Below are 27,753 nucleotides of genomic sequence, written 5' to 3' on the forward strand. Positions count from 1 at the left end.
GTGGCACAGCCCAGGCTGCAGAGGAGCCCTGTGATAGCTCATCCTCCCAGATCCACAGCAGGGCTGGGTTCTGTGCAGCACCACAGCAGCCTTTCCAGGAGGGGGTGACAGCAGAGAGCCAAGCTCAGACCCTGCTGGTGTGGCTCTTCCACTATGTGGCTGGCAGAGAATAAGAGAGAGTCATTAATTTTTCCCAACCTTCAGTTATCCCAGAGTTCAGGTAGAAAGTTTTGTCTGGGGTTATACCAACTGATTCTTGTGGCTCTGCAGAAGGAGGAGGTATCTGGGGGTACCTTTGTTAGTAATCACTGTCAGACATATTTGCTCTCCAGGCATGGCTTTCAAAGGGAAAAAGCAAAACATTTCTTTTCCATATAGTGACATCTTTTCTCAAGCTGCACTGGCCATTTGCAGTGACCATCCTGAACTTCCCAGTGCCAGGGCAATTTGCTTGGGGATTACTCCGGCTTTTGGTTTATCTTGCTCCCCAGGACAGGTGGAAGCCCTGCTGAGATCCCCCGGCACTTGCAGGGACTGAAGGCACCTGAAACAGCAGCTGTTTGTGTAGCTGAGTCCCTGCAAAGCTCATTGCAGCCCAGTGGCAGGATCTGGCCCTTGCTGTGGGGAAAAGTGGCTGTGAAACAGAGCTCACTGGGTGTCCCATTCCTATCCCAGTTCCAATTTTCCCCATCTTCCAGTATAACTCGAGTAGCATCCAGAGGAGGAGGCTGCAAGGATGCCAGATGTTTGGCAGTTCCAGGTTGTGCTCTTAGAAGAGGTTTCTTCCCATGAGTGCTGTGGGTAGCAAAGGCTGTGTGAGCACATCAGCTTCACCTTACAATAGCCAGAGAGGGTGCTTCTTTTATTTTGGGGATTAAAAAATCGAGTGTCTAGGCTTGATACAGCGCCTGGGACAGGTGCATGGTCACTGTCCTGTCACGCACAGAGATAGTGCATCCCTGCCTTGGGACAGAGGGGTGCCAGTCCTCATTCCAGTACTGCCAGTGGACACTCCCTTCCCACTCTAGGAGCTGCTCTGGAAAGCAGAAGGTGTCAAGGAATGGAAAACAGACCACAGAGGAGCCAGCAAACACATTTTCATGTGGGATGCAGAAAAGGAGGCATCTGATCCCCCCTTCTCCCCCTGTACCTCCTTTCAACACACAGCAGCCCCCAGCCCACCTGTCAGGGCAGAGGAGGGTGGGGTTTTCTTCCCTGCCCCCCTTCCCCATCCTTTTCCAAAGGCCATCTGGGCTTCAGACCTGCCCATGCATCACCCTGTTCACAAGTAATTGCTACCTGGTCACCCTGGACCAGGAGTAGAGCCTGGGTGGGAACAAGGCACAGTGACGTTTTTTTACTGCCAGGGCACCCTGGCAGGGTGGGCTGAGGGCCATGGGAGCAGGATGAGGGGAGCTCAGAGGGGATAATGTCTTCCCTAACTCTTGCTATGCTGAGCACTGTGAGACAAGGACACCAGTCTGCAGGCAGGGACTGGAAGGATGGCAGGCATGGGTGTTGGAGGGTGTACGACTGCTGTGGATGTCCCCAGGCCTCCAGCCTGTGCAGGGGGAACCAGCATGGACAGGGGGAAAGCCAAGTGGCAGGCAGTCCTCCCCCCAGCCTGCCCTAAGAGTCTGTCTCTATCCCATCAATGTGGCTCTGGCCCATACGCTCATCCTGGCACTTGGGACTGTGGGTGGGCACTCAGCAGCTCTTTCCAAGCAGGAAAGTGGGGGTATGTGACCATGGCAGGGAATGGGATCCCAGCCCATGCTGTCCTCAGCAAGCTGTCATCTGAATTACTGGGTTCAAGGGCTTTTTTTTCATTTCTCTCTCCTGTCTTTCTCTCTCTCTGTCCTTTCTTTTTTTTTTTTTTTTTCTTTTTTTTTTTTTTTTTTTTTTTTTGCAATGCTAATAGCTCTGCATTGCACTGGCTACTGATCCCTCATTAATCTGGGCAGCACTTCACAGCCAGTCAGAGTGACTTTTGGCAGGTGCACAAAGGCAGGCAGTGACACACAAACCCCCACCCCAGCCAAAAAAATTACCATGCACAGCCTTCCTCCAACTTTTGTCTCTGTGTGGCGAGGACATGGATTAAGGAATTTCTCCCTCTGCCTTTGATGCTGTGTGTCCACCCGTCCCCCCACAGCCTCCCCAGTGTGTCTTCCCCCAGTTCTGTCTCTCCCTGTCTGTGTCCAATTGGATCCAATCCCGGTGTGCTTTCCCATTTGCTGTGGCACTTCACCCACCCAGTGGCTTTCTCCCCACCATAACAAGTGCTGGATGTATCCATGGCTGCCCAGCTCAGAAGTTCTGCATCTAGAGGTTGTATGTGTGGGGAGAGATGGATGATACCATCCATGCTTTCTCTTTTTAACTGCTGTGTAAAGCAGAGCTTAGACCAGCATCCTCCCAGGCCCTACAAGGAAGGTCTGGGTCCTGGTGGGACATTCCCCCTGTCCAGGCAAGGCACAGATTTAACACCATTGTGCCTGTGACACCCCACCTGCAAACACTCCGCTGCTGGTTGGTTTTGGGTGGGAAGAGGCAGGAATTGCTCCCAAGGGAAAGCTGGGAGGGGTCTTGGGACGGGGAAAATGGGGTCCTGATGGGAAAGCAGCCTGGCCAAGTCATCAGGACCTTAGTAGGGCTGGTCTGCCTGCAGCCTGCTTGGTGCAAGTCTCAGGAAGGAGCCAGGGGGTTCAGAGCATGGTGGAAGCCTTGGACAGAGTCATACACCAGCTGGATAAGCCCAGCATCTTTCAGAGCCCTATCTCCATTCTCCAATTCCAAGCCATACCCCAGCACAGAGCAAGTCAAGCTAGCAGGGTGTTGGCAGCTCACCCTCTGAGGTTTCATTTCATTTAATTATCGTTAGGAATTAACTTGATTCTCTTGGCATTGCCATCCACAGTGGTGGGTGCCATCAAAGAGCTCCCAGGGTCTGGGTGGCACAGAGTGCCACTACGCTGCAGGAAGGTGCCGTGCCTAGCAGACCAGATGATTCACAACCTAGTGGGTCTCCTGCCTACCCACCCCAAGGTGCCTGGGCTCCCAGTGGCTGTGTGGGAGACCAGTCAGGCCTGCATCCAGATGTGCTCCAGATGTGGGTCTCAGGTCAGGTGTCAGAAGCAGCTGGTAGTGCAGAGCCCAAAGGCTCTGATGTTCTGGGCAGAAGGCTGGAAGTGGAACTAGGGAAGGAAAGTCTTTCACTTGGATCAAGAAAGCAAAAATGCCCCTCCTTCTGTTAGGAATCCCCTAGAGTGACCGTAAAAGCCTGGAGGGGGCTGCAGCTTTCACAACAAAGGGATTGCATCTGTGCTGGGCTGTTGCATGTGCTGCGCAGAAGGGACAGGAAAAGGGCTGGTTCTTTCTCAGGGTGGGTTCCTGCTTTTAAGGTACTCCTGCAAGCTGTGATGGGGTGATGGCACTGACCATCTGGTGTGCACACCATTCCTTGTGTGTGTACAGCCACACTGCCAGGGCAGCCTCATCCCACAAGTGCATTGGCCCAGGTACCTCCTGGGCACTCTGGTAAGTGCAGCCCTCTCATGATTCTGTGCCTGACCTTCTCCTGGGTGGCTGGGGACATGTGGAGGATGCCACGCATGTAGCACCATGAAGCTGCCCCCACCCATGATGTGATGCTTGCCCTGCTCGAGCCCCTGGCTGGGCACTGGTGCTCGTGGGTGGGCTGTGTCAGTCCCGCACCACTCCTCATCCTGCAGCATCTTTATTAGAAATGTGTCTGGGCAGGGGTGCCCTGTGTGCCCCCCAAACTACACACAGCAGCACAAAGGGGTACTCAGATGGGCAGAATGTTGGTCCTCAGTCTCAGAGATGGGCTGGAGGGCAGTATCCCACTTAGCCTCTGCCAGATACTCCTGCCCTGGTCACTTGGATGCTGAGTCCTCCCCCTCTGACAGCCACATGTGTTTGCTCACCAGGATCGGTGCCATCAGGGTGCATTTCTGCTGAGCACATGCATCCCTCTGTCCTGGAGCCAAGCTCCAAGTGGATCAGAGATCCCTTGGAAGGTTAAATGGGGTTAAACCATTGCACTTTGCAGCACAAAGGATGGCAGAGTCTTCTACAGCTCAGACAGCAGTGACAATGGGAGAGAGGGAATGGTTTTCTAGGAAAGATATCTGGACACAACTTGATACTTGTGCAAGCCCAGCTGGGGAGATGCAAGCCAAAACAACGGGATGCCAGCAGGCATGGGAGTAGGCTGGCCAGAGGTGTTGCTGCTGGGGAAGCCTCCTCCCAGCACTGGCAGTGGTGCCCGGAAAGCGCATTGCACATCCCAGCCACTGCCTGCAATATCCAACTCCCAGCTGCCCTAACATGTCCGAGGGAGCCCGCACACACATCTGCTAGTTTCTGGTGACCTCTAGAGGAAGCTGCTCCACTCTGACGCCGTGAGTTTAGGAGTGGAAACAGGTCTTTTGACGTTTAATGGAGCTGCAGCTGGAGCATCTCCCTCCACTTCCTTCTTGTGCCTCTGCCCACAATGCCTCAGTATTCCAAAAGTGCTGCAAAAGCCTTGTTACCATATTTTAGCCAAGCTAAATAGACTGATTGCCTTACACCTCCCGGGGACTCCTCTGACTACCCTCCTCTCCCCGCTGCTGCTCTCAGGTCGAGCTGTCAGATGGGACATCGCACACCATCACGGACGCTTACGCTGGCAAGGAATACATCATCCAGGTGGCAGCCAAAGACAACGACATCGGCACATGGAGTGACTGGAGCGTGGCTGTTCATGCCACCCCCTGGACAGAGGAGCCCAAGCATCTCACCACGGAGGCCCAGATCACAGGTAAGAGCCTCTTCCCAGTACAACCAGGCTTCCTCCAGGAGGAACCGAGGACTCCGGGCTGAGGGATCTCCTCTTTGGCTCCATGCAAGTTTTGCCCACAGCCAAGATAGCCCCCAAACACCCGTGGAGCTGCAGCCCTTCACCCTGCATTCTGTCCCACCCCATGGCCCTGTCAGCAGGTGCAGCCATGGCCTGAAGAATGCTGACTCGGCTCACCTGGGTCCAGCATCCTTCTCACCAGGGTACTTGGGCCAGGACAATGAGGCTGGTCATTGTATTGTTGTTGTTGTTGTTGTTGTTGTGGTTGTGGTGGTTTTTGTTGTTCCCTGGAGTCCAGTCTTGCTCCAGCTCTCCCTCCCCTCTCCAGTCCTACCCACTCCACACCTCGAACCCCTCACAATGGCTCAAAGGGACGCCAATTCAAAATAAAAGCCACCAAGTTAACAAGTCTCTGTTTCTAGGAAAAAGCTGGGACTGCGTCCAAATGGGTTCTCCATTTCCCAGAAAGGATGGAGCAGACCCTGCACTGGTTTCCTTGACTCCTGTGCAGAGAAACCCCCCTTTTTAAAACAGCACATGGTAGAGCACCTGGATATTCAGGCAGCAGCAGGGATTCACAGCCCCCACTACCATTCCCAGGTGGATAAACCCCTACAAGGAGTGCAGGAACACCTTGCAGCAGTGCTACTGTCTGCATTTTGGTTTTGTTTCTATTCCCACTTGCGTTGTGCTAAATGCAAATGCCCCTCCCAGTGTCACCTGCCCGCTCCCTGTGCCGGCACACGTGTGTCCCTCACACGTGTTCCTTGCATACACATCCCTGCACATGCAGCCTGGTGCAGCCAGGCAGGGCTGATGTGGGACATCCCAGCTCCAACACTGTGACACCTCAGTGGAGTCTGAGAGATGCTGAGACAGACTCTGCGGTCCCCAGATATCAGCTGATACGGTCTGGCCAGGGACATGCTGGGGCCATTTGTATGTGGCCAAAGCTGCCCCCGCCTGACTGCTCATCCAAGCACTCCCTGCAACACTGCAGCCCTCTGCAGGCACAGACAGTCCATCTGGTTCAGAACAAAGCAGGACAAACCTTGTGAGCCAGCCCAGCAGATGCAGCCTGCTGTGTGTGGCATGTTCTGTGGGCGAGGGATGATCTCAGCTGAGCACTGGTGGCTCATTGTGACTTCTTAGCTAAAATTCCCACAGAGCTGGTGCATAGAGAGGCTCAGCTAGTCAGGATGGGGATGAGAAGAATGCCCAGCTCTGCCTGATGGCAGAAACATCTCCAAGCAGTAGATCCACTGTCACAGCCAGGAAGGTCTCGTGGATCACACCATCCCTTGAATCATCCCAGCCCTCTACCTCAGCCCTAGTGTGGCATAGCACTGAAAAGGGCAATTTGGGGCCGAGTCCTATCCACACCAGCAGGAGAGCAGGGCTGCTCATATGGGATGAATCCCATATGAGGGATCCCAGGGCATCCCAGCTCCCCTCACCATCCACTCTCCTTTCTTGCAGAGACAACAAGTGCTAGCACCTCCTCTTTCATGGCACCACCCACAACCAAGATCTGTGACAAGGGGGCCGTGGTGGGCAGCGGAGCCATGGCAGTGTGTTGGACAGCTGGACTGGTCGTGGCTGCCTATAGTGTCCTCTTTATTTAGTAAGTATCTCCCAAATCTGAGGTACAAGAGGCAGGAGGTGGGTGCTGGGATGGGGCAGGGATATGGGGACCCTCAGGGCTCTAATGTGATTGGGAACGGGATGCTCTGGACGGACTGTGGGTGAAGGGCATTGAGAACAAGTCATTTGGGTTTTTCTTGTAGTTTTGTAAATGCACCAAGCCTGACTGCTTTTCCAGATGGATATTGGGCTAGAGGTCTCAAAAATGGCTTTTCAAGCAAAGGTGGCAAAGTTGTCAGTCTTTGATGTCTTGTTCTTAGCAGCCTTCTCCCATCCTCTCTGCTGACATTTTTAAGAGGCAAAGAAACCACATGGAAATCTAAGGTCTTTGCTTAATGATGAAAGAGAAATTGTCCGAGATCAAAAAATTCAGATTGCATCTCAAAAATGTCCTTAATCTGGCTTAGGATGAACCTGGCAGCCTGGACAGCCACAAAACGTCCCTCTCCTCTACAGGCCAGGGCTGCTGTCCCATGGGTGTCATACCCAAATGCCCTTTTACTGTCCCCATATTGCCCAAGGATGGGGATGGATCCTGGAAGCAGCCACATGTGTCCCTTTTTGGGAGATAAAGGATAAGCCATCCATCCTTTGGTGCCCAAAGATAAGCCCCTTGTGGGCACGGGGTTCTTTGCTCCCCTCCGACAGTGTCATCTCATGTGTGACACCAGGAGAGGCGGTGTCATGCAGCCAGGGGAGGGTGGGCAGGGCCAAGCCCTGGGAGGAGGAGGTCGAAATGATGTGCTTGGGTGCCTGAGTGAATTTCCCCTGTGGAAAAAAAAGGCCATATTCTGCCGGGCGTGTCCCACCGGTGACTGAGCAGGGCTGAGTTTGGAGCGATACGGTGACCCTTCTGCTCCCCTCTTGCAGATCGCCATCTGTCCATCCACCGCAGCCCAGCGCAGACGCCTCCCCACCGCCCCACCGCCGCCACCGCCCCCGCCCCGCCGCCCCGCTCCCGGGTTGAGTCTCTTAGCTCTTCGATTTTGCACACATTGAGGACGTATCACGCTTCTCGCCGCCACTTCGGAGGAGGACAGAGCTGCTGCCGTCCCCTGGGGAGCCGCAAAATCCTCTCCCAGCCCGGAGCGAGGAGACCCATCTCCGTGCCCCTTTCCTCAGCCAAGTGAAGCGAGCCCGGGCCCCGCGCCGCAGCTGAGGGCCCCACTCATACAGCTAAACCCCCCCACGCCAAAGACGTGCCCGCCGCCCGCGCGGCCGCGCACCGAGAAAAGGGGATATGAAAACGGGGGGGTGGTGAGGGGAATGATGCTCCAAGCTGTGTACCCCCTTATGGCAAAAGGGGGTCCCCCAAGGACTGGACTCGCTCCCCTGAGCTCTCGACCATGTGGCGAAGCTGGAGGGGTGCACGGATCGGGGCGCGGGGAGGGGTCTTGGTCCACTCCGAGGGAGTGGTGGAGGAGGGAACTGGTGGCTTTCACAAGTGCGATGGGGAGCAGGGAGCTGGCGGGGTTTTAATGGAACAGAAAAAAGGAATTGAAACACCGATAAAACCCCCCCTGCCCCTTGCCGAGCACCTGGGAGAGCTGTCCCTCCACCTCCCCCTCTACAGCACCCTGCAGGAGCCTTCGCCATCCCCAACCCCGACCCCACATCACCCCCAAACTTTTAACCATGTTGGATACAGGGAATCACCCCCATTGATGTCTTTGTCTAATTCTCCAACAAAAGCAGAATAGCTCTGCTGTTGCCTTTAGAGCTGGAGCCCTGCAGACCTGTGCCCTGCTGTACCCCGCTGTCCCTGGCTGTCCCCAGCTGTCCCCATGCCTGCTCTGCTCTCCTCCCCATCCTGCCCGAACTCCTGTTTTGTAAAGACACCTCCTCTTGGCCCCGCCTGGACCCAAGCGCAGTATTTAATACCATAAGTCCTAGTATTCCCACTGTTGACATGCTGTATTTGAATTTTTTATAGATGTATATATATAAAAAAAAAAGAAAAATAATAAAAAAAAGTAATAGAGGGGATAAAACTAAGCTCACAGAGACAACGCACACATGCACACACACGCGCGCACACACACACACACACACACACAGACCAGGAGAGACTGTCTTCATTAAATGTTCATTTCATGATGACTGGTGGCTCTGGATGTCATTTCCCTTCCATCTGGAGAGGGGGGTTTTGGCTGCCTTCTTCCATGCATGGTGCTGGCTGAGTTGGGGAAGACATGGGAACAGCTCTGAGTGGACAGACACACACTCTGGAGCCTGCTCTGGCATTTGAGACCATAGCACCATCCTCCCAGAGGGGTGGGAGACCCAAAAGCTGGCCTTCAGGACATCCAGAGAAGGTACAAGGGGGGTGCCCAGCCTGGAGGCTCCTGGTGAGGGAAAGGAGATGGTTGTCACCACGTCATATGACACCATATGTGCTGTGATGGGGAAGTACCACATCTCCCCATTCACAGGCCCTGGAGGGTCCCATGTGTCCCCAAGCTCTGACTGCATGCACCCTGACATGTCTTGGGTAGGCAGGAGGATGGAGACCTGCCTGTACCCACTGCAGCCTGGAGGCTGCAGGTGGCATGTAGACACAACTAATGCACTTCCCATGTCTGATTAATAATTTCATGTTAGGAAAATGTCACTGGCCCAGATGCTCTGAATTAAACTTCTGTCAGGGCAGGGCTCACAGGGACCCAGTGTGGGGGCAATGGATGCAGCAAAGCACATTGCTGGAGTCTGTCCTTTCCCCATCTGCCTTGCTTGTGAGCACCACCTGGAGCAGGGGTGCCATCAAGCAATGCCTAGTGGGAAAAGCTCCACTTTTTAGAAAATTACCTCTCTGGTGCCCCAACTGAGTCTCTACAGCAGGGAGATGTGTGTGGCTGGCTGGCTGGCTGGCTGGATGGATGGATGGACACATGAGTGGGGTGGAGGGATGGGTGAGTGAGTGGAAGGAAGGAAGGAAGGACCGAGGTGAAGAAGCCACAGCCTTGGCTCTGCAAAGCCTGAAGGCAGCACCAAGCTGGTCACGTGCTCCCACCAGGCACTTGCTGTGATTTGAACGATGTTGGAGCTTTATTTAGGGAAGAGCTCAGTCAGATATAGACCTGTCTCTGGCTTGGCCGTGCTGGCGGCAGTGCTGACTTGGTTCACTGGTTAATGTTCCATTACCAGACAACATGCCTCCGTCATTTATTAATGTTTCATTAGTGTTAGAAACATCTGGTAATTAATTATGCACTAATTATGGATTCACAGTGCTAAAAGCTGGGGTAATCTACCATAGCAGATGGCTTTTTGGGGCAGGGGGAAGGGACAGCTCTTAGCAGAGATAAAAATGTCAGGTCTAGCCCTTGCTAGGGGGAATCATCCCAGACAGACAGACCACCTTCATCTCCTCCTGGATTTCCATAGCTGGTCCAGAGGCATGCTGCCTCAGGTTGTTAAGCAGAAGAAACCTGTCCCTCTCAAGCTGTTTTAGGGACCAAGGGATTGGTGCTTCCACTGCACAGGGCAGCTGTGTGAGAAGCCACCTCAGAGCAGTGGCTTTCACACAGAGCCCCAGGCATCATCCAGCACCTGGAGTTGGTACTTGGCTTTCTGCCAGCTCTGGGATGCTGTTTGTTAGCCCCTCCGTGGTTCCTGGCCATGTTAAGCAGCAGTCTATAAAGCAAGGGGTGTCATAAAAGCCCACTCATTAAGTGCCCCAGGAATATTATGTACAGATGTGCAGAGATGTTTCAAACTGGGGAAGGTCCCAGGGGAGCATCCCTGCCAAGCAGAAAATCCATCCACTTAGCAGTATAAATCCATACAGGAAGAAAGAGGGAATTACAATGCTCAGAGAAACCTGTGCATCACATAACCTGAAATCCAATACATCACCCGGGTGCAATGGGTCCCCGCATCTTCCCAGCACATATGTGGCAGTAAATCCCACCTTAGGTGTGGTTTTGGGCTGTTGCTGATGTGAGAGCAGCCTTGCACGGAGCTCCCCAAGCTCTGCAAGAGGGATCAGAAGTGTGACTGGAAAGCAGGAGCTATTTCCTGGACTTGAAGCCTTGGAGGAAGCAGAAACCCCCCATGCTTGAGCGAGGGGCTGGACAGTGGAATGGGACGGAATTACTGCACCTCCTGCATCCTTCCCTTAAGTGGGTGCTAGCAGAGACCTCATTCTTCCTGACCCAATAGTCAGAAAATCTAGCTGCTCCCACAACCAGTCTCTTACGAGCCTGGATCTCCCAGGGGATAACTACCAGTTTATTTATCCCAAATTAGACTGTCAGGAATGTGTTGTGCAGCCTCTGATGGGGTGACGTGCTTTGGTGGATGAAGAAGGAGCAGTGGGTACTGTGTTGTGCATTTCAGCTCTGGCAGAGCTTCAGTCTGGCACAGTCACAGGTGAGAATGGGGAATGAAAGCAGGCTCAGCCGTTGAGAAAGCACACCCATAGCTGCACTGCCAGACCCAAGCTGAGAGCTTGCTGGGTTGGGTGGAAATACCAGGTGGGATATTTTGAGCCAGTTGGCAGAGGAGATCTGCTGCTTATTTGCACAGTGGTAGATCTGGTCCTCCAGGGGAAGATACCCTCCTCCATCACAACAAATGGAAGAAGTGTCAGGTGGAGGTGAAAGCAGCAGGAGCTGGTGGAAATGCAGTCCCTGGGATGAAAGAGTGAAGAGCAGCATCTGTGAGGGATGAGACTGTAAACAGTCAGTTTGACTTGGAGAAGCCCAGACTCTCCCAGTCCTCAGCTTGCAGTAGTGTCAAGTCCAGCAAATACAAGAGCCCAGCCCAAAGCACAGGGTATTTATTCAGAAAAAGCTGATGTCTCCTGTACAGATCTTATGTCTCTTTTACACTGGATGCCTCTGTCAGATTATAGCCTTCCTCCCAGGGCTTTCTTCCTCGGTGGCAGGAGGGGTAGCTCAGGCAACAAGGTCCCACCATGAGGAAAGCCTCTTCTCTGATATCTTTGATGCAGAAATGAGCCCAGGAGCTTTGAGTTAATTAGCCACCACCACACAGAGAAGCAGATGGAGCTGCAGGTGCCGACCTTGGAGGTAAAAACAGCCTTGGGCACCCTCACAATGCTGTAGTGCAGAGGCTTGTAGCAACAAGAGGTGACAGATCATCACAGCAAACCACAAATGACAGTCTTGGACCATCTTATTCGTTGGTGACTTCAGACAAGGACTTGATTCACCTCCAGAAGAGACTGCCTGTTGTTTGAAAAGCCTCCAAGCGGTGACACTTTTCTTCCTTGTGTCCATCCTAACTGGCTCAATGTCTGTCCTGGCATTGCGTCCCTGGTCCCCAAACTCTTCCGCCTGCAGCCTCATGCCGTCCCTCCCCACTAGACCCTAGAAACCTCCTTACTGCCCAGATGGCAGCTGCCACCACTGTTTTCCCATCTCCCATCACTGGCCCTGTGCTACAACCTCCCTGCTCACCTCCAGTCTGCCCCAACCCCCTCCCTGATCTGGCCAGGGTGACCCACATGGATTATGTGCTCACAGCATCCCAAACCTCCCTACACGCAGACACAGCAGCCAAGCACAGCCTGCCCGGCTCAGCTGCAGTGTGGAGACCAGACCACACCAGAGTCCTCTAATAAGCAATTGACTCTTTTTTTCCTCCCTTTCAAGAAAAAGCCAAGCATTAATTTGGCTTCTGCCACTCTGTTTATCTAATAGCATTGCTGATTGATTGTCTTATTTATAACCCAGATCCGGTGTCTGGGCTGCTCACGGAGACGGAGTGATTGATGGAAAGAAGACAGCCAGAAAGGGACTTAATGGAGCCATGTGGCTGAGCAGCAGAGTAGTGGCTTAGGCATGAAATGAAAAGTGTCTCCCACAAGTCTGGGCTCCTCTCCTCCTTTCCTGCGTGGTTCCCAGGGAAGCTGCTAAGTGCTGGGAGAGAGCAGCATGCTCCCTACGCCCTGCCAAAAGCAATCAGGGACCATGCTCAGGTCTCCTGCAGCAGCCTGGCCAAGGGGACACAGCCAACAGGGACTTGGACTGCTTCCTGAGAAGGCGTCATACAGTCTCTGGGAAGGTTTCCCCTTCCATGATGGAAGGGATGGTTGAAAGGTGTGAGACAGCCAGAACCCTGCCCAGCCACAAGTCTGCTGTCAGGATGCCTGTCCTGCCAGCTGGAAATCAGGTCCCTGCACAAACACGTGGTGCAGAGATAAACCTTTCCCAAAGTGCCCATCTGCAGGCTGGCAGCATCTTCCAGAGGTCTCAGTTTTATCCAAAGTTGGACTGAGATAATTCTTCATCCCTAGGGAATTTCTCTGTTTCTCACACCCACTGGTCACAAACCCCAGCAGAGTCACCAGCTCACATGTGAATTACCCCATGCAGCCATAAAGCACCAACAAACAGGGAAGGAGATGCAGTCCCCGGAGGTGACACGCCATCATTCAGAGCCATGCTGTGGATGTGTGACAGCCTGGATATGTCCCAAACCTCCAGCCTGCAAATTCACCCCAGAGCAGCCAGTGCCCAACTGCAGGATCGGGTTGTGGTCAGGATATGGCTGACAAGTCCAAGTCCTCAGGAAGGCATTTGGCTTTGATCTGAGCCAGAACTAAACCCTCATCTTGTCCATAAAGATCAGTTTGGGAAGAAAAAAACAACATACTGGTTCAGTCAAAATATTTCATAGCTGTTTAATGGTCTTTATTTCATGTCTGATTGTAACAGATAATCTAATACAAGCCTCAAGCAAAGCCAAACACAGTTGTTTCATTATGAAGGACCCCATCAGCCAGCTTTGACGTGGCCAAACCCCACTCCTTTCCCTTTTTATTTTTGCTTTTTTTTTTTTTCCCTTTCTTTTTTCCCATATATGAAATTTGAGGAAAACCAAAGCAACTTTGTGAACACTGCTGTTTCAGTGGACTGAAAGAAACCATCCAGGAGACAGGTCTCCAGTACTGGACATACTGTTGCTCCCAACACCAGTGCTTGGCAAAAACTATCCAATGCCTTATGATAGTTTTATTGTTTCCAGGAGAAACCGTCCTTGGAAACTCCCCCTGGCACAGCAGATACAGGCAGGTGATGAACACTCACTTTAGCAAAGGTGTCCCCAGTCATGGTGGTCCCTCTGTGGGTGAAGCCACTGTCACCTCACCATGTGTCCAGGGCTGGCAGGAGAAGGGACCAGGACAGGGCGATCCTTGCAGAATGCTGGAAGATGGAGGGGCCCCTGAGCAGTGGGAGCGGAAATGGCCTTTGATGTGGAAGCTCTCTTTTCACAAACACAATGACTCGCAGAGAAGTTTTATAAACATGGCTATTGTTGCTCCATCCTTTTGGTGGGAACAGATGGTCCGAGTGCTCTGTTCAGCCCCCCTTCCCTCCCCTCTCTCCCCATCCCCATTAATAAAGCCCCAGCAAGTCCAGCACCGCTAAGGTTTTCCCAAGGGGGATCAATAAATAAATGTAATAACAACAAAGGGGCCCATGCAGACGAGATTGGGTTACAAAGAGGCCTCAGCCCCCCTCCTCCTTTCCGGGTGAGAGTCACTGCATGCAGGCACTCTGGCCAGTTTGAGGAGAGGTTCCTCCATCCCCACTCTCTATGGGAAGTGGGGACAGGATCTTTTCATTGAAAGAGCCGGGCACCACCCTGCAGTCATGGATGGCAGTGTGTGACCTTGGTGGTCACCTTGGCCATGGGACATTGATGGTTTATGGCTGCCAGATCCCCACCTTTGGAAGTCACTTGAGGTAGCTGTGGGAACAGGTTCAGACACTGACTCAGGGTGTGCAGCAGGCAAGTGCCTTCTTCTAAGATTTCCTGGCCATGAAATTGCTCCAGGTCCTTTCCCAGAAGGATCCCATCCAATACAGTGCACTTGGGAGCAGGCATCATGGCTTCACCTGGGCTCACTTTTTGCCTTGCTCTTGCCTGATGAAAGACCAGGCAATTTTCTGGCCACCTGGAAAGCACTGGTGACTCTGACCTACTCCTCTATGGTATGGTGAGGTTAATGCAGGTTAGCTGGGATTAAAGCAGGGCAGAGCAGTTTGCAGACAGGATTTTCCTGTGGAAACCACCAGCATGCACCAAATGCTGTCCATAAGACTGCAGGGCAGGAGAGCAGCTTCTCCAGGAGCATCAGCAGGGTTTGAAAGAGGCCACAGCATCTCACCAGAGTCTGTATGGTGGAGCAATCACATGGAGGCACTCCATCGAGTGGTCTCACCAGTGGGGAAGGAGGAGACCAGCTCCAAAAAGCTTCCCAGGAGCTCATCTACTGAGGAAGGGCCCAAGGCTGGAGTAACCCCATCGGCAGGGCCCAGAGAGGACTTTGGTGATGTGCAGGAGGGACTGAGCAGAGGGTTTGATCCAAGAGCCAACACTGAGCCCTGCTGACACATCCCTGTTAGCTGCCATTGTCCAACGTCCTCCCCATCTGGTCCCTGCTGCTCAGAGGTGATGGGATGCTGGTTTTATCTGAGCAGGACTCCTGCAGCTGGGGGTCTGTGGGATGAAACGTGTTTCACACATACACATGCACACACTGCTGCCTCCCCTCTGAGCCTCCCTGTGAGTCCCTGCCTCCCCCCGACCCCTCGCTCATGAAAAAATTAAAACTCTCGATATCATCTCTCACAAACGTGGACTTGAGGCCTCGTCAGTCACCAGACACGTCCCACAATCTGCACTGGCTCCAGACAGCTGGAGGGGTTTGCTGGAGGACCAGAATGACTTCATGCCGCCTCCCACGTACCGGGGGTTACCCAAAGTGCTTGGTGTGGGGAGGGGAGCTGGGGGCCAGGAACACACAGCCCCATCCTCGCCATGTGCCACCCTGGACCCAACAGGTGGGTGCCGGCCTGGGGAACGATGGATAGAAAAACTCTCCCAAGGTGCAGAGGCTCTCCCTGTGGGTGCAAGCAAGGCAGCTGGCCTGGGCTCCGGTGCCGGAGAGGTTTATGAGGGCTGACCCCTTGCACCGAGCGCCTGGGGCAGGATAAATCCCACTCCGCCTAGGAGTGCAGGTGCATGAGGCTGCCGGGGAGCGGAAAGGACTACAGATGCATGGGGGATCCGGCAAGGGGGAGCTGGGGCCGGCCTCAAACTGTGTGCTGCTTTGGGTCCATCCCAGCACTGGGAATGGTCCCCTTGCCTGCTCCAGAGCCCCCTGCATTGCTCTGGGGTGCTCTTGGTAGGGCTGCCTGCACACAGCCTGCCATGGCAAAGCTCAGGGGTGCAGGAAGACTTGCACGATGCCAGCAGATATGCTGCAGGATGTCCAGAGGAGACCCGTGGCATTGTGGGGGTACCCACAGCATCCTCTGGGTACCCTAGGTGTTTGGAACATGAATCCATAGCTTAGTGCCTCACATTCACCCCTGGATTAAATCCTATCCTGGACTTCCTAGCTACTGTGATGAAGGCAAGAGGAGGTCACCTATTAGGTCCCTATTAGGCCTGATGTCTCAGCCATGGTGACATGAAAGATGCTGTGCCAAAGGCCTCAAGAGAAGATACTGGTGATGTCCCCAGCCATGGGGACTCCTGACTTCCCTACAACACTGGGAGATGCTTGAGGCCCATACTGGAAAAGGTACTTGGCATCAACATAGCCGTAAGTTCTACAAGCACCACCCTGGGCAGTAGGTCCTGCTGGGCCTAGGAGATGGGGTACATCATGTGCAGGGCTGACAGCAACCTCTGCAAGAGCAAGAAGCATTTCAGCTTATAGCCCACCTCCTGTATTTCATGTAGCACTGATCTGAATCCTTGCCTTAGGAGCCAGGCAGGGGGTTGGGAATCTTTCTCTGAGTGAATTATAATCATCTTTCAAAAAAAAAAAAAAAAACACAAAGCAGGTGGCTGAGCTCGAAGGTGGATAAATGCCTATCACAAAGCACCTGACTGAAGCCAAGCACAAGCTTAACTTTGGACTCTTTGATGTCAGCACATCCTTATGCTCTCTGTTGGTTTGGGGCGTAAGCCCTCCATGCGTGCCTTCTACCAATGCCTGGGTAATTTATAGACATGTGAGGCTATTCAGAAATTGTTTCTTTGAACCTCTTGCATGAACACAGTCCAGCTGGTCAGGTCATGTTTGCCTCTCATCAACAGCTCAGTAGAAGCACTGTACAATGTGAATCAACCCCAAGAGTAAATGCAAAGACTTGGTATCCCAATCACAGACCACATCTCTCAGGCATGCCATCCCCTGCTGCATGGCTACCTTCCCCTACCTGACAGGCAGCCCACTGACTAACAGATGTGCACACCCTTTAATTACAGCACAGTGAATACACTTAGTGCTGTTTTGTTAGATATCATGTTTATGGGAGAAGCTCAAGTGGTACTCACTCAGCTCAACAGCACAGTCTCTGGATTTCCAGGCCCTTAATATTCACTCTGATCTGTTTATAAGTTATTCATGGAGAGTGGGAAATGCCTTACAAGAGAACTCACTCCAAACTACGAGTGCTTCTGAGGCATCTCGCAATCTGCTTGCACAGGGAAAGGAGGGGAAAGTAATGAATAAATGATTGTTTACAAATTATTTACTTGTCTCCACTAATTTCCACATTGTTTACCTGGCAGCATGCTGAAGTCAGGAACAGTTAGAGAAGATTTCGTCTTGGTGTACGAGAGGATGGAAGTTTAGCAGCACGTGGGGAAGGAAGCCAATGCAGCAGAAGAGCAAGGAGCCAGCTTTGGCTGCCAAAATTGGCTGTTGAGTGCAGTCTTGCTTGGTCTTCACATTCCAGAAGAAATTGCTGTGTAGGGGTGTATTTTTGTCATAACTTCCAAGGATGCATGGATTCAAGTCCAGGGCCATCCAAGCTGCTGAGGGTTATAAAGTCCTTAAGAGGACTACATTCTGCAGAAAATGACCAGGCCTTGCTAGGAGTTCACTGTCTATTCCCAAGGAGCTAGAACTTCGTGGGGAAAACCAGGAAAAGGTCCTTGCTGTGAACTGTGCAGCAGAGTAAGACCTGTTCAGAAAGGCTAAGCTGTTTTGGTATCAACAGTGTAAGGTCTGTGAATATGGGACTGATGATGCTTACAGCCCATGGCACATCGCCCCAAAATCCAAATGGGAACTCTGCCTTGGGGCAAAATCACCCCAGCAGATCATGGCTACCTAAGGTAGGCAGCAGAATGAGCCTGTCCTCCTACTTAAAGCCATTTTAGGCTTCTCAGTCCTATCTCAAGCTAATTTCCTACAGTAAACCAGAGATAGAAAGTCACAGTGAAGAAGGATGGGCACCAGCAAAACTAATGTGTGTGTGTGGGTGTCATTTGGAGTAGAAAAGGGCATTCTGGCTATGTCAGGAGAGCAGGACAAGCTGGAAACTGGTTAGTCTCAGCTAGGTTGATGTGTCTTCCAGACTTCCCCATGCTTCATTCCCCTCCTGTTGCTCAAGGGTGTGTGAATTCCCTTCTGCTGAGCATTCAGATCCTGAATCTTTTCCTGCTAGGTGCTGGAGCATCCTGGGAAATATAGCTATGCAAGGATGCACAAGATGATTGCAGAATGAAGCGGGAAATGCCTCCTGAAGCTTGAACCAAGACTGCAACCAACTGCTGGCAAAGCTCAGGTGAGGGCTCAGGGCTTGGATAATGAAGTTGCAGTGTGTGATTAACTCACCCTGCAGGACAGCGACCCACTGGACATAGAGTGATGCTGTGTATGAGGGCCTGATGAGGTTCACAGAAAGGACAGGTAGAAGTCAAATTACCCAGCTACAGGCTGCTTTCATTAGCCAGCATGAAAACATGTACAAGATGGGACAGACTCATGCCAGCAAGACCCATGAGCAGCCTGTCCCCAGCACTCACAGCTGCCTGTGCCTTCACCATACCCCGGGGACAGACAACAGTGTTCAAGTCCTCAGGCTGCAGGAGACTGAGCAGAGCTGCAGGTACACCGGGGTGGGAGGAGGGATTTGGGATGTTCTCACCTACAGCATGGAGAAAGAAAGCTGTCTGCAGACTGAGGAACATCTTTGGGACCTTGTCTCCTCCACTCCCTCCCTGGTCTCAGCTACCCCTCACTCCCTCCCACCACCCCTCAAACTCCTCCATGCCCCACCCTGCTTGGCACTGACCCTGCTCCCCGCAGTCTTCCAGCTCATTACTCTCTGCAAGCAGCCTGTAAATCATCCTTGTACACATATCTCCCTTGGCCTCGGGGAGAGGGAATTTATCCCCCTAGCTCAGCTGTCAGAGACCTCCAGCTGCCAGAAGTGATCAGGATACTCTTAATTCATAGCAAAGGGTTCAGGGCTCCAGTGAAGGCTTCCATGCCTACTTCCCTGCCAGACCTTTGGTGCATGCATGCACCCCAGCCATGGAAACTTTCTAGGAAAATTGCCCACCATGACTTAAGTTTGGTGCTCCTGAATGAGAGCACATGAACCTGGTCAGGAAGCAGAGAGGCAGGAGGGGACTGCAGGCAGGACATGCAGCTTGGGAGACTCAGGCATGCTCAGAGTGGTGAGTATCCACATGGTGGACACTTTCCCAGCTCCCTGGAGAGTCCTGAAGCATCCAGACCAACAGACAGCAGGCAGATGATTCAGGATTGCCCTAACCCTTGCCAGTCCCTTGTCAAGTCCATCACAGAAGCATGAGCAACATGTCCAGATGCAAACATCTGGTTGTGCAGCCCCTCTCATCATTGACCCAAGGAAATTGTGCAGCCGAGGAGGCAAGAGGGAGAAACATGTGGAAATGCCTCTAGGTCCCTTGCCCAGTGCATGGATCCAGCAGGGATAGGCTCACATCTGGGTGAGCTGACTGGGAGTTGGCAGCAGTTCACTTGCTCACACCAGTCTGCTGATCTCCCTCCAAAGCCCCCCCAGAGCCTGCATCTCTGGTGTGAGATGAACACTGAGCAAATACCCCTGTTTTCCTGCCACAATTACCCTCTTTAACTTTTCAACTTATCACCTGCACCGAGGTTTATAAAATTTTAAAGCTAATGGCGTCTCTAGTAATGATACTGCAGATGTACAAGCTGCATCCTGGGATGAATAAATTATAGGAGGCCAAGTAAATTGCAATGGGAAGGACAGCAGCTGCAGGATAGAAACAGATGGCTTCACTGTGCACCACAGCTTGGTCTCAGTGCAGGGTATGTTCCCAGGGCTGGCCCTTTCCTGGTGGCCCTGAAGAGCACCTGGGCACACCTGAGGCTGCAGATCCCCAGAGCATCAGCAAATGCTGTAGCCAACAGGAGGGTCTGTGCAGCTGCTTGAGTGCTGCTGTGGGACTGGGGCTACAGTGGCAGTCTGTGGGTCAGTAGTAGGAGAGTAGGAGACCTGTCTTCCTTCTGCTGCTTGCTGGGTTTTCACACAGGAGGAGCTCACAAGCCTCCAGGAGCTGACAGGACACTTGGCAGCTTTCTTGAGGGGACGTGGCTTGTGTTGTCATTTACTGTCACATTTCTCCCAGAATAGCTTTTTCTGCCTCTCTCCACCCCTGCACATGCACATAGACAGTTTGAAAAGCAGGTGGCTCATCCTATTCCTCTGCCCTTCAGCATGAGTCATGCAGATGTATGATGAGGATGCACATGGGGTCATGCATCAGGTGCATGTTTGTGTCCTGTTGATGTGACCAAAGGGACAGCCACAGATCAGTGCTTGGGCTCCTTCACACTGAGCGGCAGCACTGCCCTAGCTGAAGTGAACAGTGCTGCATTTCCTGAGCTGTGGTTCCAGCAAAGCTGCTAGCACTCTTGTCACATTCAGCAGGGTGACAGGACAGGGCTGTCTCTGTCCCAGACGAGGGACAGGTTAACTGAGCAGCTGTGATTCCCAGCTCAATTAAAGTCTCATACCTCCTGTTTGCCTCAGTGTTCGCCTTCCCCTGTGCCCAGGTTCACATCCCAAACTCATTCTGAGACAGGTAACTCCTGTCAGGGTATGTTCAGGGCTCCTCAAAAGCTGCTGCAATCATGGCTTCAGATATTAAAAAGCCTGCCCTGACCCTCACTACAGGACTGGGGTCTCAACCGCAGGTCTGCTGTCCCCTCTGATTTGTTGCTGGAAAAGCTCAGCCCTAGTGACATTAAAGGGATGCAAAGTAAGACACAGGTGTCAGAGGAGGCAGGGGCATACAGAGAGGCAGTCCCTAAGTCACTCAGTTCCCTGCTTCTCCTTATGAGAATAGGGTCCTCTGGTTAAAGGCATACACTGTGGAGCCTGCCTCTGTCATGGGGACCCCAGTAAGGCTGATTAAAGTGGGGACTTTGCTCCCAGAACTGTCAATGCCACCAGAGGTTCTCTGACAAGAATACAGATCTTCAGTATGCAACAAGCCAGCATGGCTCCTTCTCTGAGGGATCCACTGTTCATGCACACCCCCACCCTACACACATGGGGTCCAACCAGCCTCACCCCTCCTGCATGGTGGCTGTTCCACAATACTCCATCCCACTCCTTGCAGGTGTCCCTGGTCCAGTTTGGGAATGTGCAAGAGGAATTCACCCTCCTCTGGTCCTGATGCAGGAGTGACAGGAATGGCAAAGGGCCACGCTGCCATACCAAAGGGCCTTGACAGACTGAAGATAGGGGCCAACAGGAACTTTATGGCATTCAGCAAGGAGAAGTGCAAAGTCCTATGCCTGGGGAGCAACAATGGACACTGCACTGGTGCACTGATGGGCACTGGGGGCCACTCAGGTGGAAAGAGATGGAGATCCTGGTGGGTACCAAGCTGAATATTAGCCAGCGGTGTGCTCTTGCTGAAAAAGACTTATTCTGGGTTGGATTACAGAAAGTGCTGGCAGCAGGTTGAGGGAGAAGGTCCCTGTGCTCTACACAGCAGTGGTGAGGAAAGAGCTGGAGCCCTGTATTCAGTTCTGGAATCTCAGTAGAAGATAGGCATAATGGAGAGTCTAAAATGGGACACAAGTTGATGAAGGGATTGGATCATGTCTTCCAATGAAGAAAAGATGGGAGAGACCTGTCCAGTGACAGGACAAGAAGCAATGGACACCACCCAGAACATGGGACACATTCTTTTATTGTCCAGGTGACAAGCCACAGGAGCAGATTGACCAAGGAGACTGTGGATTACCATCTTTGGACATATTCTAAGACCTCCTGGATGTGGTTCTTGCCAACCAGCTCTAGTGGGCCCTGCTTAAACAAAGTTTAGCTCTGGAGGTCCCTGAAAACATCTGCTATTCTGGGATTCTGTGAACAGCTTCACAGACATTACAATTTTTGCATTACGTTACAAATTTTACCTGCATTACAACTTCTGCACTGTTTTTTGTGTGCCTGTTGGAGGCTGGAGGCTGATAGGGCTACACTCAGTTACCCAGCCAGGAGAACTTGGGCAATTCTGGAGATACAGCCAAGCCTTAGCAGAAGGGAGAATACTTTCTCAAAGCCTGTTTACATCCATGGACTAAACAAGCCCAGCAAGAGCAAAACCTGGCACCAGCACTGGTGGGGTTCACTCCTTTGTCAGCAGCCCCTAATACCACCTAAGCTCAGGGTCCTCAGAGCATCCCCAGAGCAGAGCTGGGAGGGGACAGGGCAGCCTTTCTCTTTGTCTGGAGAAAGGAGAAAGTTTTACTGCACTGGGTAACACCGTCTAACTCCAGTTTCTTTCACAGATTCATTGCCTCGTTCCAGAGCTATTGAGCAGGCGAATGTGTCCAAAAGCAGATGGATCCGCTAAGCGGCTCTTTCTTGCACATTATCTCATACAGTTTGGGTGCAATAAAACTTCCAGGCAGAACAAATCTTCAAGCTTGTGCCGTGCCTTATTTTTAGCTGCGAAGTACGTCTGTTTTAGTGCTCCTAATCCCTAGCTTGGTAGTAATTTATGGAGCAAGCTCTTGGCTCGCTTGGGCCAGAAGATTTGTAGTAAAACTTTTATAAGTTGCAGAGATAAATCCCATGGACTCTTGCAGTCTCGGGGGACTCTCTTCCAGAAGTATGTTTTGCTGAATGCTCCCTCAGCATGGGAGTATGTTCAAGGGAGAAAGCATAAGATGGCTGAGAATAAACTATCCTTGGTGTCATGATCTGCAAATCACCTGGAAGGGGAAATCAGGGGAAGCCATGGATTTCCCAGTCTCAGACACTCAGCCAGAATTTTGAGAGTACCTGCTCAGGAGGAGCTGTTTCCCCACATTTAGGTTGTCTGAATAGTGTCTGGCAAACCCTAGGGATAAGCAACGTTATCAGGCCATACCAGGCAGCGAGATGCCTGAGACAAGAGTGGTGGCTCTGGCTTTAATGGGGTAATTGGTGTGATCAACCACTTGCATGTACATCACCTTGGAGCTTTTAGCATGGACGATGCTGTGACTTAAGAACAGGGGCAGTAGCAAATGTCTGTTTTTCTACTGCCTTGCACTCCCTCAGGGGATGGGTTTGCAGGATGGAGCAGTAATTTATGCTTCAGTAGAGTAGGGGGATGAAAAAAGTCAAGGACTAGAGAAGGAAAAAAGGATCAAGACATGGCACCCCAGAGCAGCCCTTTGCAGATCCCAGTGGAAACATGGACCCATAGTTCTGCTCCCAGCTTACCCATCCATTGGCTATGTGTAGCACCAGACCTGGTTTTCTAGAAGCCCAGATGTTTTCTGGAGCTGGCAGCTGTGAGAGATGCCTGTCCCTGAGCCCAACAGCTGTGACAGGAGCTGCTGTGTAATGGCCGTGGCACATCACAGCAGGGAGGACGCTGATTCGCCATCCGCATGCCGTGCTGCGAAGGGCTAGTATTTGCTTTGCAGATGTTCTTAGATTCACACAGACCTATATCCTCAAATACTTCACATTCCCAAGAGTATTTTTGCTGAAGAGAGGGAATATTTCCATAAAACCATAAAGGAAGGAAGGTCAAATCCAGAGAGGAGCTGCTGCAATTCTACACAACTTTATAACCCAAACAGGTACCAAAGTTAGCTGTAGCTGATGGGTAGATGATCTCCTCGTGTGCTGGCTCCTCCAAAAATGGAGCAGCCTTCTCTGTACTTGGCATAAGGATCATGGAATCATAGAGTGGTTTGGGTTGGAAGGGACCTTAAAGATCACCTTCTTTCAATCCCACTACTATGGACAGGGATATCTTCCACTAGAGCAGGTTACTCAAAGCCCTGTCCCACCTGGCCTTGAATACTTACAAGGATGAAGCATACACAACTTATCCAGGCTCTTGACAACCCTCTGGTACTCTTGCCTGCTGTTACAGTGGGAAGAATGGGTATTTCTCAAAAGTTTCTCAGTAATTGAATCAGGGTTAAAGATATCCAATGCCCAAATTTAGTGCCTCTGTTTGGGGTTCTTTGGCAAATGTGGATAGCAGAGTCAGTCCCATCACAACCTGTTGGAATCCGATCAGTCTGGGATGATCAGGGGATGGCCCTGAGAGGTATCCTCACACAGTCCTCCTTCCAGAAATACAGTTAGTCCAGTTTCAGTGTCCACCAGGGATATTTTCCTGGGAGAAAAGTCACCCAGACACCATCTGGAACTCAGAAACATTAGAAAACCCCTTGTGCTTTCCTGTCTCTAATGAACAGTGTCTGCAACAAGGAATACCTGACAGATTATCAGCCATATCCTGCACAAACTTCTACCTTCTCAGCCTCCTGACTGCTGCTGGTCCCAAAAGCTTGCTGCTCCTTCTGCAGCTCACAGCCCCCACATCTTCTGCCCTGTCACCCTCCCCAGCCTCAGCCTCCTTCCCCATCCCTTGCAGGAGCAAAGTTGATCTCTGTCACACTGGAGAGGCTTCTGTCATTGTGGGCATCCTCTCCTCAGTGCTCTGAGGGAGCAATGGGCTGAGCAGATCCACCCTCCTAGAAATCACAAGGCTTTTGCCACCATGAAACTGGCAAAAACTTTCAGTCCCTGTCCCCAGTGTCAAGCAGAGACGTGGCCTCTTGGTGTACAGGGGAAATTCTGAGTGATCAGGGCTCCCCATGCAGATCCCAAAAAGCTGACTTTGTTTTCTCATGTCTTTTCCCATTTTCAACCTGATTTCTCCAGTGGATGAGCAGGATTCACATAGCCTGAGGCAGATGACATACACCTGGAGCAATGTGCACCCAGCCAGGATGGTCACAGCATCTCACCCACCACGGAGATAGGAGATAAAATGTTTCCTGACCCAGCAGCAGCTTGCAGCAGCTCCACTCAATCTGAGCAAGCCCTGGCCTGCTGGGGGGAGGGAGCATGGGGCAAGGTCTTTGAGGACCTGTACAGAGAATTGCTGGCAAGCAGGTGTGCAGGCTCTGGTCTGCTGCTGCTGCTGCTGCTTCTCCTACTGCTGCTCCTGCTCCTGCTCTCGGCGGTCTGTGCTGCCCTCGCACGGCTGTTCTGGGAGCGCTGCAAGGATCCTACAAATCGAGCAAATGCACCCAACAGAGCCAGGCTGCGCTCTCGGCTACCACCGGGCCTCTAGGACACCCCGAGCAGACATGGATTTACTAACAATGCCACCCTGCTGTGAGGTGTCTGCAGGGACCCTCGCCTCGGTGACACTCCCTGGCAGCTGCAGCAGGTGCTCTGCCCTGGGGCGGCTCACGCAGCCCCTCAATGAGGGACAGACACATCCCAAAAGGAGAGATACTTCCCCCTCTCCCACATCACCCTCTCATCCTGATTCCAAGAAGGAGTCCCAGACCAGCTTCCAGAAATGACCTATATTCCAGGGACTTACTTGAGACAGTGGCTTTGGACATATTACATAAATCCCTCTTTTCTGGTCACAGACTTCTTCATCTGCCCTACTGCTCCCCCTCCTCCCTGAGTACAGCCCTGCCGTGCTGCTCTTGCCACTGCAAGTGGCACTCTCTGCTCCAGAGCTATCATTTCTCATGGGCAGCAGGTGTGAACCCATTGACACACAGGGAAACACCAGATTTTCCCGGTGTCTCACATGAATCCCCAGCCCACAGTATCTCCCCCTGGTGCAGGGGTGGTCTGTTCTCCATTTAGACCTGTCCTTGCTCATGGGATGCTTGCTGTTAAGTATTAAATTCCTCTTTTTTTCCTGGTGCCTCTAACCTCAAGACTCGACCCTCATCTTCTCATGACCCTGTGCCATAGAGGCAGAGGTTATGCTGTTATCCTCAGCTGTTATGCTCCTTCTCTCCCAGGTGTCCCACTCTGCTTGGAGCCACATGGAGCAGCAACAGCAGCTTGAAACAAAATGGTAGAACTGGATGCTTTTCTCTTTTTCAAGATTGGAAAGCTGTTGCCTGAAGGAACTTCTTGGAGGATATACCAATAAAATTAAAAATCCTGCATGAGGATGGGGTGTGACTTGGCCCCTCTCAGGAAATCTCTGTCTCACAGACATCCTCTGTGCTGCCTACCTGTCCCTGAAACTCAGCATGTTCCTGTTCTGTCTGGGACAAGAATTACACCTGACACAGTCCACACAGCACTGCTGCCCTTCTCACCATGCTTTTCTTGATTTTTCACTTCCAAAACTTTGGCTTTTCAGAGTTTTTTTTTGGTTTTGGGTTTTTTTTTTTTTTTTTTTTTTTTTTTTTTGTTATTGTTTTTGTTTTTTGCTCAGAATAAAAAACTCCTAACAGATGTCCCCAAAGCTCTGACTGTTTCAAGGTTCCACTGCACCCCTGAGCAGTGTTGGGCCCCTGAGCACCACGGAGCCAGGAGACCTGGAGCATGGAGGAGACACATAGCTGTCACCTTCTGCAGAACAAGCCATCATGCCATCACTGCTTAAAGGGAGCTTGGCTTATAAAAAGGGAATTTTCACAAAGGCAGAAAGTAATAGGGTAAGGGAGAATGATTTTAAACTAAAATAGAGATTTATATTAGATGTTAGAAAGAAATCTTTTTACTGTGACGGTGGTGAGGCACTGGAACAGGTTGCCCAGTGAAGTTGTGGATGTCCTGCCCTTGGAAGTGTTCAAGCCCAGGTTGGATGAGCTTTGAACCCCTGGGCCTAGTGAAAGGTGACCTTGCCAGGGCAGGGGGCTGTTGCAATAAAGCCATCTTTAAACTCCCTTTCAGCCCAAACCATTCTGTGATTCTACGAGATCCCTGGCATTAGGTATCCCAGCGCTTTTTGTCATCAAGTATAAGGAACCACATTTGGCCTTTTGAAGCCTGATGCTGTCCTCTCCCCTGCCGTGACTTTCTCAGCAGTAAAAGTGGGGTCACTCAACGCCCAGGGAAGCTCCAGTTTGGTGGGTCTGAATTGCTGGGTACTAATGGTCCTGTGGGGCAGGTAAAAGGGACAGAGGGCTGCGAGCCGCAGGTCTGCGGCACTCCGGGAGCCCAGAGGAGGCGGATGCTGCCCGGGAAGTGAAGCTCAGCCCTGCTCGGCAGCCGGGAGAGGGCAGCCGCAGCCCGAGCAGCGCGGCCGGGAAGAATGCCCGAATTCGGGCCTCGCTGGGGACTGCTCCCTCTCCCCCCGTCGCCGCCCAGCCCTAGCTGAGCACGCCGTGGTCCAGCCTGGGGGCGGCTGATCCCGCCGGGATGTGCACACACCAGCCCCGTGCCCGTCCCCGAGGTAAGCCGCCTCCTTCAGCAAAACCACTACGTGTTGATGGACCAGGGGATCCTACAGGGCAGAGGGTTTTCACCACCGAGTTCTCAGTCTCCCCCCATCTTATCCCTATTTCCCAACTCTGTTCCATGCCACAGCACCACCCCCATTCCAAAGGCGTGGATGTGGGCTTGTGGAGGGCTTGTGGAGGGCAAAATGGGACTTTTCCTATAAAACATAAAGACCTTTCCCATCCCTTGTGAGCCACAAACTAGGAACAGCCTCCAGGGGCAGGTGCTGAAGGAGAGGCCCCATCCTGCACAGATTCACAGATGTCAGCAGGTACCAGGAACAGCTGCATCAGCAAGACCAGCAGCATCTCAACTCTGCTGAGATTTGCTGGAGAGATGAATATTCTACCATGAGACTGAGGAGCAGGAACGTGACTGGTATACCCCTGGCTCTGAACAACCAAAAGCCTGCACACAGCCACTAAAGGGCTTTGGGAAGCAGCCAAGCTTGCCCATGGGCAGGATCTCCTTGTGTAGTGCCCAGGAGGTAGCTCCATGGGCAGCATCTAGATGCTGAGGGCTGGCACCAGGGAGAGGCTGCACAGAGCCAGGAGAGAAATCCACCCTCCGGAACATTCCTGTTTTTCCTTTGTAAATAAATTCTCATGTTCCACGTCTCTGGGTTGGTGAGTTGGTTTTTGCTTGCTATCTCACCCTGTAAATTTAATGCCTTCAAAAAGTCATACTCAAGTATTGCCATGGCCCTTCAGTGAA

The 27,753-nt window shown here is 52.2% G+C and overlaps 2 protein-coding genes across 2 annotated transcripts in view; one reads left to right on the forward strand and one right to left on the reverse strand.

Moving 5' to 3' along the window:
- Positions 1–8,611, forward strand: part of CNTFR (ciliary neurotrophic factor receptor) — a 56,694-nt gene extending 48,083 nt beyond the window's left edge. Inside the window, exons 5-7 of the mRNA XM_068176622.1 lie at positions 4,648–4,828; positions 6,347–6,491; positions 7,382–8,611. Coding sequence (XP_068032723.1) covers positions 4,648–4,828; positions 6,347–6,491; position 7,382 — 327 coding nt within the window. The 3' untranslated portion in view covers positions 7,383–8,611. The remainder of the gene's footprint in view (positions 1–4,647; positions 4,829–6,346; positions 6,492–7,381) is intronic.
- PIGO (phosphatidylinositol glycan anchor biosynthesis class O) overlaps positions 1–27,753 on the reverse strand; it is a 265,926-nt gene that overhangs the window by 36,433 nt on the left and 201,740 nt on the right. The window lies entirely within an intron of this gene.

This window comes from Anomalospiza imberbis, chromosome Z (assembly GCF_031753505.1).
Source record: "Anomalospiza imberbis isolate Cuckoo-Finch-1a 21T00152 chromosome Z, ASM3175350v1, whole genome shotgun sequence".
Taxonomy (NCBI): Eukaryota; Metazoa; Chordata; class Aves; order Passeriformes; family Viduidae; genus Anomalospiza; species Anomalospiza imberbis.